Here is a 12,062-nt window from a genome sequence, read left to right on the forward strand (position 1 = left end):
AATAAGCCTGAGTCTAAACAAAGAGCCCTCTTTAGCTAGCTTCCCCATCCAATTTTTTAATCTTGTTGCTGTTGTTTCATCCTGCATCGAGTCAGCTCACGTGGGCCCACAATCGCTTGTCTCAATCAAAGCTAGCCTGGTGCTGCTGCACTTGCGTTGGGTTGTGTGTGTAGCCAGCGACAATTTAGTCGCCCACTCGTCCTCTCTCTCTTGTGTAACTCATGGACAAATCTGATACGGCAGTTTTATCACCGGCTAAACTAGCTTATTGTAACTGCTCTTAGATGTGTAATAAAAGCATTTGTTGAGCTGTATGGTAGACTTACATCCTACCGATCTAGTGGCTCGGATTCATCTATCCTATAATCCAACGGTGTTACTGTGCGCACACCCCCCTGCCCCCTCCCTCCCCCTCCGCTTCGGCCCCCACCTCCGCAACCGCGGCGCACACTCCCTCCGTATCGTATCGCCCCCCACAGTCCCACATCACCGTCGCCGCAGCGCCGCCGGTTCTCCCCTCCGCTCGCCACCCCGGCCCACTCCCCGCTGCATGCGGCCAGTACGCCGCGACCTGCGCTCCCACACCCCCGCCGCCGACACGTCCCTTCCCCTCGCCGCCCCCGATCTCCACCTCGAACTCCGTCTCCGGAATATCGTCCCGCCGTTGCGCCCGCCTCGTCGGTTTTCTCCGCGCCCCTGATCTCGGTCTCCTCCGCGCGCCCACCGGTAAGTTTATGCCTAACGTTAACGCTGTGAGCCTGTGACTGAGATCTGAAGGGTTGTGGTTTCCATTATACAAGAGCCATTAATAGGTCTTGGTTTTTTGTGGATAACTGGTGGGAAACGAACAATCTTTCTGTACAGAAACTATCTTGATTTATACCGTTTCCACAATTCCAATTGCTGTGTCGTTTGTTCAGTACATACAATGTTTCCACGAAGATCAGGTTGTGGAATGGGGTGAACTAATACATTTGGATTGGTGAGATCAAGGTGAATGGTTTTTTTTTTCAGTTTTTTTCCTATGATAAATTTGGGATGTTTCTCATTTAGGTGAGATGGTTATGTTGAACTATATTGTAGGCAACACTGACCCTTTTATCCTTCTCAAAATAAATATTATGGAAGCTAGGTTGTATCATTGATTTATTCTGGTGTGTACCATTGCTGCTGTGGGCAGCAGTTTGCTGGTTACTGGCAGAAGAAACCTCATAACCTTGTTTGCCTATGTGCTCAATGATGTATAGTTGACACCATCCTCCCTGCCGTCTCCACGCGTCCCACCACGCCGCCCCCAGTCTCCGCATAGCCAACTGCTTCCTCTCCTCTGCGCGTCATCAATTGCCTCCACTCCACGTCGTCAACAGCCTCCGCACGCCCACTGGTCCCGGCCTCTTCAACAACGTCTCCTGCATCAACGTGATTCACCGGAAGGTACAAATATCATCCTCCTTCCCCCTCCCCCCCCCCCCCCCCCCCCCCCGCGTCTCTCTCTCTTTATTCCCATCTGAAAGAATCAACCAAAATAAAACAACGAGATGCATCATTCATGTATTTGATCATTTTACGTTTTCATTTTTAAGTGCGACTATCCACCCTTTTTGTTTCTAAAGATAAGCGAGGGCATCTATGCACATTTTTTATTTTACAAAAAAAAAAAAACAATGACAAATATCATAGTACATTGAGTTGTACTTCACTGGTTATTTGACGAATAAGTGTATGATATGCTTCTCCATAAGAATGGTGCTGGTCTGCACTATACTTCTTATTAAAGTCGATTGCCCATGCAACAAAGTTGCCTGTATGGGTTATCTAACTCTTAAATCAGACAACACCTATTAGCTTGTTGCACATGTCAGTTGTTCATGGTTATTTAATTCAAGGTTACTTACATCTTCTCCTATGGCCTTTAGTACTGTCATCCATATTCTGCTGCAGCTTAACTTTTTTTCTTAATATACATGTATTATTTACAATATATTTAGAAATTTAGTGCCATGGGACTGACTGCACTGTAGAACATGTTCCTTCGTGCCTGGTAGTGCTACTTTATTTCTCTTAACTCTCTACTTTGTGTGAATGAAAATTGTGGTGGAATATTCTTTTTTTAGATGAATGGAAAGCTATGTATATATATTTGCTTGTACAACGACTGTCGTATGAAATGATATTTATGTTGTTGGAGGTAGAGGTAAAATGTGTAATAATTGCTGTGTATTTTGTTGTTTATTATGTACTCTGAAAGAGTGGATAATGCAATTTGGGAGATGAATTGAGAAATGAATTTCCAAATTTGATTGCATGACGTATCCAATTTGGGAAATGAATTGAGATATTACTCCTTTGTTCTTATGTCTGAAACCATATTTGTACATGTCGGTGAAAATAGTTAGTGTCATGCATATATCATCAGTTTCCATGGGTCAGTTTAGGTTTTCTAAGTAATCATCAATTACATCATCCACATTGATTTGGTTTTTAATGAATTTTGCTACCATTTATGTTGATGTGATCATATCCTTCTTACACTTAGATATTTGGTCTTTGAAGTTCTGAACATAAAGGTTCTAAAACAAACATGTTGCTGCTTTTAATAAGTGGACAGGAACAATTAGCTCTTTTAATGCATAGAAATACCCTTGAACATGTGAACCTTATTGATGATATGGAAATTGGTTATTCCCTTATTGATGTACACATTATTGAAATATGATACACAATATCATATTATTGTACTTGGTGTGAAATACATCTTATGTACGACATGAATTGAGTTAAAGCTCAATTGTTTAGATCATAGAAAAATATTTTTTCTATCATGAAAATTTAATAGTTATTAAAGATAATAGAATTACACCGTAGTGTTTAGCATGTGCATATTACTAGTCTCCTTTGACAACCGCAGGATATGGCACCAACGACCATGGAGAAGGTTGGAGAGGTGTCGGGATCCTGGTCAAGGGCGGAGCGGCGGCGGCGGCAACGACAACGGCAACGGCGACGGCACAGCCCGACCAATCGGGCAGGGGTAGCTCAATCGGAAGCTATGGCATCATCACAACAAGGCGAGAGGAAAATTCCTCTGGAGAGAGGCACGAGCGAGCCGGTGGAGGCGGCGGCGGCGACTTCACCTGGTGCATGGCATGCCTCCTCCACGGAGGCCTCGTCTGTGGTCAGCTCTCCCATGCGTTGGCCCTCTGTCCCAGTTATCACCAAAAGACCCGGCTGCCAAATCTTAGAAAGATTCAATGACTCAGCTATGGAGGATGCTTATGAAGACTTGAAAATGAAGTATCGTGCGAAAAGAGGTAAGCTTGCAAGATAAATTTTGAATAAGAAATGGTTAATAGGATAAAAATGTTATACAAATTTCAAATACTACTAGTGTTTATGTTTTGGAAGAGAGGGATATAGAGCTTGTTTAGTTGGTAAAATGAAAATTGTTGGGTGTCACATTAGACGTTTGACCGGATGTCGGAAGGGGTTTTCGGACACGAATAAAAAAACTAATTTCATAACTCACCTGGAAACCGCGAGACGAATCTTTTGAGCCTAATTAATCCGTCATAAGCACATGTGGGATACTGTAGCACTTTATGGCTAATCATGGCCTAATTAGGCTCAAAAGATTCATCTCGCGATTTACATGCAAACTGTGCAATTAGTTTTTCTTTTTATCTATATTTAATGCTTCATATATGTGTCCAAAGATTTGATGTGATGTTTTTGGGAAAAGTTTTTGGGGAACTAAACATGGCCATAGTTTTATCGTGTTTTTATTTTTGGAACTTGTCTCACCGTGCACTTTTGGAACTTGTCTCACTGTGCAGAACGTCAATTGAAGCTTGTAACACTTGACCCTCATGTTCCTCGCTCGTGTATGGGAAATCAAAATCTTCTTCCTGTTCGTGATTCTTCGACCAAAACAATTCTAGAAGGAGCTAAAGTTGTTATTAGCCTTTCATCTTATGTTGGTATGTAATACACTGCCTTTATTTTGTGTATATTCTGTTATTTATTTTTGCTAACTAATCATTGCCTTTATTGCGTGTTTATTTTATGATTTATTTTTCCTAACCAATCATTGCATCTACAGATGGCACATTAATGGCACGGTCATCTGGTTTTTTCATCAATTGGGATGAGGAGAGTAAAGTGTGCACTGTCCTTACATCTGCACGTCTAATCTGCTCAAAGTACTCATCGATGGACCAGTGGTTAGGTTCAGATGAGTATTCACCTGATGCTACGGTGAGTTCACATACAAACTTAACTGTGGTCTCTTTGTTAGTTGACATACAAAGTAATAATGGTCTTTTGAGCTTAGGTTTTTGCCACACACAAATAAATACATGTCTAGCACACACATAGAGCACAACACTTTAATTAGAAAGTAAAGGAAATAATACACTTTTGTTAAATAATGTGATTTATTCTTAAAATAATGTAACACATGTCTTTTGCATTTGTATTTTTAGGTTTACGCTCACTTGCTAGATAAAGATGAGACAACTGTACTAGCAGCCTTGCTACATTATGACAGGCACTTTAACATTGCTCTGTTTAAGGTTGATGTAGACTCATGTGCTAAGATTCCTAGTTTCAGCAGTGAAGTGACTTGTGGTCAGGACATATTTGCCCTTGGTAGAGATGATGATTTAATTTGACTATCAATCATGGGTGTGTCCAATTTAAGGGTCCAAGTATGTTTGAGCGCCACTACTATATGTATACTGGTTTCACGACTGGTCAGGTATAAATATCACTGCGATTATCTTATAAATTAGTATTAACTTTTGTTGCTTTTGGTTCTGATATCGATAATTTAAATATTTTAGTCTGGCATTGGAGGGCCAATTATTAACTTCAATGGGCAAGTTTTGGGGATGACTAATGTTCTAGGAATGGGATTTATTCCTTCATCTGTTATACTTCATTGCTTGGATATGTGGAAAAAGTTTGGGTAAGTTTCTTTTGCTGCATTATATAATACTACCTTCGTCCCAAAAAGAGTTTAATTTGTCTATCTCACTCATACTAATAATATAGAACAACCTTTACTTTTTCAAACTCAAATGCATTTCACACATACTAATAAATGATAATTATGTGTAGTTATATCCCTCGCTTGCATATTGGGATGAAACTTTCAGCCATGAAGTTTCTAGATCCAATTCATGTGGAGAAGATCTCTCGCAAATGTAATATTGATTCGGGTCTAATAGTTAAAGAGGTATATATTGACTGTTGTTTCTTACTTTCTTAAACAATCCTTACCTCTTTTATCACATATTGTTGGCTGTACATGACAAATTGCACTATAGGTGTCCTATGGATCAAATGCTGAGAAAAGAGGAGTTAGAGCTGGTGATATCATTCAATCCATGAATGGAAAGTGTATTGCAACAACAGTGGAGGTATTTATTATTAACAGTAATAGCAGTAAAGGTGATTTATTATTTTGTGAGTGAAGTGGATAGAAAAATTACACTTTATGATCTCCTCATTAACTCACACATTTATTACTCTTGTTGCTGCTGTCAGTTGGAGATTGAACTTATGCAAATATGCGAGGATCATCTTGACAAAGGAAGAGGCATTGGTTCCAGCGTAGACATACAAGTAAGTTTACTTTATATCTGCTATAAATGTCATTATGTTGGTCCATAGTTACAAGACATTTTTAGCGGGCAGACCACTAAGAGAGGCAAAAAATATAATTATAAGATAGCATTTATTTACTACATATAAAAGACAGGAGCTTTTGTGACTTCTATTTTTTGTTTTGATGAGTGTTTAGTGCTGCTATTTTTGAATCTAAGATGTCCATATTTCCATTATAGATGAATGGGAAATGAAATATTATATCAATAGCAGATGAAAATATAGTTCAGAAGCCAGATAGAATGTAAGGCAAGCATAATCTACTAACTACAGTACCAAAGGCTAGTCTAGAAGAGATACCTGAACAAACCGGAGAGAAGAGATACCTGGACACCAAAAGCACATCCTTTTCGCCACAATTCTCTGTCTTCCGGGCATATCGCATCCTGTAGCTGTCCCTTGTAGGCATATCATTAGGAGCATGAAGTACATTAGCAGAAACATGTTGACTAGCAGTCTTGTAGGCATATCATTGGGAGCATGAAGTACATTAGCAGAGACATGTTGACTAGCAGTATCACATCCCATCATACTACATGCCAACATGCCTTCCGATTATTGTAGGAGTTCTTATTTGCTCACCCTGTTCAGCAGCTCTACTTTATGGCAATACAATCATGGAGAATTATGAGATTGAATTGTCTTTCCAAAGCAGCCTCTATTTCCTGCCTTCCATTTTGCCCAACACAACTGCCTAGCCCAGTGACATGTCTTTCTTAACCTTTGGGTAAGAATTTCTCAACCCATGAGGAAAAACTTGTAGCTGATCTGGGAATAGCATCAGCATGAATGAACATAGCAATTTCTCTTCAAACAACAGGTGTAGCACATTCAAATAAGAAATGTTGGACAGTTTCAGGATGATTACAGTTAAAGTATTTGGGATCACCCAGCCATTTCTTTTCAATATTTTACCTTTGTTTAACAGCATACCTTTTTGTAACAACCACAAAAATGTTTTAACTTTGACAGGTATTTAGCTTTCCATACGTGTGTAAAAGAACTATCACCATAATTTCTCATCATCTATATGAATTTCACTAAAAAACCTGCCTTCGTTCCCCCAAGATCCTGTGGTAACATGAGGAGCAACAGACAGACTAACATGTTGCGCTTGTGACAGTACATATCTCATTTATCTTTTGGGAAACCTGTTAACCATCTCCTAAAACTTTGCTGCCATTGGTATAGCACTGACTCACTAATTTATCCTTGTCACAGATATCATAAATAGCAGATATTATTGAGCAAGGTTTATCACCAATCTATTTAGCCTCTCATTATCTGCTATTATCACCATTACAATTTACAAATGATGACTTTCCTGCCTTTCAAATGAATGTTTTGATGAACCTTAAGTAGGTCAGCGCAACAAGATGAGTCATCTACCTTCCTCTTTTTCTAGTTTCCACCAACATTTATTAAGGACACTTACATTCATTGCCTCAGATTTTTAATACCAAGACCCCCTTTCTTTTTTTGAGTGACAAAATATTATCCTGTTCGACCTGTTGATACTATCTTTGTCCACCACTTTGCCAGACAGTGTTCAGGAATAAGGACATGGACATACAGTAAAGTAGGGATGTTGGATAACTGGCATTAATCAAAGTGGCCCTATCATCAATTTACATAGATCTCCCTGGTAGATATCAAGCCTTTTTATTATTTTTCTCATCTACTTTATCCTAGTCACGTGTGTTCTAGATGCACTAACAGATGCACTCCAGGTATGATTGGAAAGTTTCCTAATCAACAATTGAACATGTTTGCATAAGATCTTCCCCCCATAACACCTCACCTTTAGCTAAATTTATTTTGAAACCTGTACTCATATATACAACAGAATCACCATTTTCTGGAATCTATATTTTTCCCAAGTCATTTTTAAGACTGAGAATTGTCCTTGGTATATTGCAACATTGCTACGTCATCATCAAATAATGAGGAATCAACCCATTATTTTACATTTCCTGTACCATCTTATCTATACGATCAGCACTGCTTTGCACCTTTCTAACTCTGGACATGTGTGCCTATCTGGTTTGTTATTTGGCACTAAGTGTCGCATTACACATGCCGTTTCAACCACCCCTGCCTATTTGGGCTAAAACATCATTTTTCCAAACACTAGATTACTAGACAGGGAATGTTCATTTGCTTTCTTCTTTTGGTTTCATGTAGAGTCTCATGTTGGGGCATGGTCTCATCTGTTTTATTCCTGTTAATAGAGGCATTTTAGGTTTGTCTTATCAATTTCATGTAACTATGTAAGGCTCTAATCTCAATGTCAATTACAAGTTCATACAAATAATTTAGCAGATGGGTCCGCCTTGTTGCATTCAGCTATTTGCTCAACATGACCAACTTTTGGAAGAAGTCTAGAAGGGTAACTATCCCATAATCTAGGCCACTAACATCAAATTTATTGTCGTAAAACTCTTTGGAGCGTTTTTTTTTTGTTTATTTCTTCTTCACTAAAAGGCTTACCCAATTCAACATTGTGAATGTTTGATAGTCTCTGCCCTGCTAAATATATTGGGATCAAATTGCCTGCGCTAGCCTTAACAATCCTTACAGAAGTCATTAGTCAGTAGCATTTCTATCTGAGTTTCTGCCCCAGTAATAATTTCTCCCCATTTTTAGATTTGGTATTGTTTTCCTTTCTACTACCATTAACTATCCTACAAAAATACTCTGTGTAGTTATCGCCTTTCCTCAACAGCCAAGTCAAATGTGTTCTTTTTGATCAGATTTATAGCTAAAAGTAGCCATATTTTGGGACGGAGGGAGTAGTGCTTATTTTTGCAGCTAAAACCTCAACCCAATCTTTGAAAGCATTCTTTCTTTTTCCTCTTATATTCGTATTTTGTCAATAATATCTTAACCTGATTGGTTTGTGCCAAGTTCTATTAATTAGTCTTGAAAAACAGGGTGTTGGAGACAATACAGCTCAGATTTGAGTTTGAGTGAGCTGTTATAACTGAGATCTGCTGTTCCTTTTTTTACATGCATGCTTACAATCCCATAAAGAACCTGTCAATTTACAATTTCATTTTTCTATTTTTATTTTTACTCTTTACGCTGTAATTTAGGGGGTATTAGAATTTAAAAGGCCCTGAATCCTCTTCCTACCTTTCTGCAGCTTTAAAATTAGATTTATTTTCCTAGAGCACTATTTTTGTGAACTCACAGGAATAAACTTCTCTGCACCAGAGCTCGAGTGTTTTAAAAAACTTCAATAACTTGATGAAATCTCACCAGAGTTCTCTCTTATCTGCTAACCCATACATCTAGCTTTTCTCATGTATATATCTCTATCTGATATAGTTTGAAAGGAATTTGAGGAATGTTTAGGAGTACGTTCCAAATTTCTCCTCCTTATCAGTCTTTCAGCTTTATCTTGTCCTTTGACTGGGAAGGCCCCCTGGCTCTAGGTCCTCCTAGGTTGCCCAAACGTTGACTTGTTTTTTCTTTCCTTTTGTATTCCACAACCTTGTATACATCATTTAAAGCTCCAGCATTTACTTCAGGCTTACCTCAGGCTTCTTAAGATCACCTTTCTATGTTATGACCATACCTTCTTCATTCAACTTCTTGTCTTGCATATTGTCTGCATATGGGTTCACATTTTTGCTCGACTCAGCAGTTCCAATCATCACCAACTTCATTCTTTTCATCATATATCTTGGTTTGAATGTAATCAACAAAATCAAACAATTTTTTTCTACAGTGGCAGAATAATATTTATATTTTTTATATCTGATCAATCATACTTGTTTACTTCTAGATGAAGAGGCTTCATTCCTTCTTTGAGAAAGGATCCGTTTAGCATATCGCCCATGCCATCTTGACCATATGAATCGTTAGGAATTTGTCCAACTTTCTTGGTTTTGTCCCTGTTGTTTGCTTCATCTATCACACACCTTTTTGACTTGATGATGCGCATAACTCTTCTTGGCATTTGTAATGAACTTTTTCACAATTGTGGCTACCAGAATTGTTATGATCAACAAGATATGTCTCCCACTCTGACCTTAGCAGGAGCTGATTTGAATTTGGTCAGAGTAGGTTTTGGGTTATAGCAAGTCTTTTCACCACTTATAAATTTTTTAGGCTTTCTTCTCTTGTTCGATATTTTTCTCCCTTTTAACCACCATCTTTATCATTTGAATTGTTTCAATTTACAGGTTGGTATATTCCGCATGTGCAAAGGTTCCACGTGCACTATAAGTCTGAGATTAAATATATCAAATGATGTAGAGGTGTTTGCAAGAGGTATGCATAAATCCTTTCAACTACTACAAAGCTTTTATATTATAGTAAATGCATATGGATATGGGCCTTGGTTCTGATACTGTTATATGATTTTTTTTTATGTCTGGATATTTACATGTGTATTTCCCTCTGTTCGTTTCTATATGAGGGACATAACTTGACAATGACATTATGCTGTCCAGGCAAATACATTTTCTCTGCAAGAGATTGTACCTGGGTGTTTGATGATGTGGGCACAGGTATTTTTAACTTTGTTTTCTCTTTAGTTGCTAAATATTAATTTATGAAACAAAGATTGATACAATAATCTGCTATTCTTCTTTTTTGTTGCACTTTTAGGTCTTTAATTTAGATGATGAATTTAGGCCCTAATATTGCAAGATGTGCAAATAACTTCATTTGATAATGTATTAGTACATTTTATATATTTTGTGAAGATGACTATCCCTTTAGGAAGTATTAAGTTGAGTTGTCATTCCCATGTTTCTAAAAATTTTGACTTTTTTGTTTCTGGAATTTCTCTTATTGGCCAGAATGATCTTTAATCTTGTGGGGTAGAAAAGGCAGGAGAGTACAACATTTCACTCTCAGCCACATATTCCTTATGGCTTTCTCAATCTAGCTAGTTGATTGTTGCATTTAACCGGAAAAAGGAATCAATCTTGTACATGATCATTTGATAAAGAAATTATAAAACAGTGCTTGCTTAGTTTACCAAAGGACACTTGATCTAGATTGCTTGTTGTCATTCTCAGCCGTTTGTAATTTGCAGATCTTCAATCTTGAAGGAAAGTGATGTGACCATGGCTACCACGGATGCAACCATTGCTCACATCATGGATGAACAAGAAGATATCAAGGTCAAGGCATCCAAGTGCTGGAATCCGATTCGGCCACCTGCTACACTGCTGATTTCAAACGGCCGCCAAATCTCCATACAAGCTCCGTTTTCGGCCCGTGAGTACTTGATGGAAAGCTCTCGGAGTCCTCTTTCCAATGGATCCAACCGCATCACCAAATTCCATCCCAGTCAACCGCAGATGAAGAAACAAGGTGCAACATCACTTGTCATGGGCCTTTGGGCTTGTAACTTCGTTTGGGACCCCGGCCCAAGTGGGGCCCATGTGAGGTGCGCCCCAACCAGGTGGAGCACAACCCTAGGACCTCTTGGTCGTTCTCCCACCCCTATAAGTAGCTAGGTACCCTTTTAGGGTTTCTCGGGTTTTGATTGATTAAAGTTTAGCCATTGCTACTTGCTTGCAGCGCGCGTGTCGGCTAGACCGTCCGTCTGCTTGTTCTTTGGAACCCCAACTTATCATTTGTATTAAATTCCTATTTGCAATATCAGATTGCTTTTATCTTGTTCTTTGCTTGTTTCTTCGATTTGCTTGCAGGAATAGGGTTGATCTGCACCGGCAAGATCAACAACCCATGGAGAGGTGTATCGATCGCTAAGGCGCAACACAACGTCTCGTACGGTTGTAGTCGGATCGTCAACGTTTCTCCCAAATCGTAGTTATCACAACTCACCGAAAGATCGAGCCAACAACAGCCTTGAGTGTCGAGAGGAACTCAGGGTTCATCAGAAAGCAACAAAGTGATGGAGTCCTCGTACGCAAGACTACTGATAGTTCCTAGGTAGTTTATATATGTACTAAGGAGACCAGGGTACTGCTATTACACTGGCTGTGGCCTGGGCTAGTGGTTTCAGGGCTGTTGGTCGAAGTTAATTTATGTAAACTTTGTTTTGGCTGACCCATTTGCTGCTGATATGGGCACTCGATGAAGGTTTCAGAGGCTGTTGCTTAGGTAATTAAGGTAAGCTTATTTTGGATGAACTGGTAGTTGCTGACATGAACAGTTGAACATTTCCGCCGGGCATGCTTTATTGAATTATTGACGGTCAAAATAGCTGTTGCTACTACGTTTGTCTTTCCCTTGGTCAAAATTTGATTGTCCAGATTTGCTGTATTTTTTAAATTGCTGGCAAAGATGCTTATATTGATAAGTGTCCATCTTGTGGGTGGAATTAAACATGGTGGTATTACTTAGTATAAACACGAGTTAGCAAATACTCCCTCCATCTCGATTTGTATGATGCCACAAGCCAATGGAGT

General features: G+C 39.0%; 1 protein-coding gene across 1 annotated transcript; it reads left to right on the plus strand.

Annotated features, from left to right (window-relative positions):
* Positions 1–435: 435 nt before the first annotated feature.
* LOC127767613 (uncharacterized) lies at positions 436–11,306 on the plus strand. The gene is made up of 13 exons (XM_052293003.1): positions 436–726; positions 1,248–1,434; positions 2,909–3,311; positions 3,834–3,977; positions 4,100–4,254; positions 4,700–4,756; positions 4,842–4,966; positions 5,119–5,236; positions 5,328–5,420; positions 5,548–5,625; positions 9,858–9,945; positions 10,128–10,184; positions 10,718–11,306. The coding sequence occupies exons 3-13, from the start codon at positions 2,912–2,914 to the stop codon at positions 10,729–10,731; spliced, it is 1,329 nt and encodes a 442-aa protein (XP_052148963.1). The 5' UTR covers positions 436–726; positions 1,248–1,434; positions 2,909–2,911; the 3' UTR covers positions 10,732–11,306.
* The last annotated feature ends 756 nt before the right edge of the window (positions 11,307–12,062 follow it).

This window comes from Oryza glaberrima, chromosome 3 (genome assembly GCF_000147395.1).
Source record: "Oryza glaberrima chromosome 3, OglaRS2, whole genome shotgun sequence".
NCBI classification, from domain to species: Eukaryota; Viridiplantae; Streptophyta; class Magnoliopsida; order Poales; family Poaceae; genus Oryza; species Oryza glaberrima.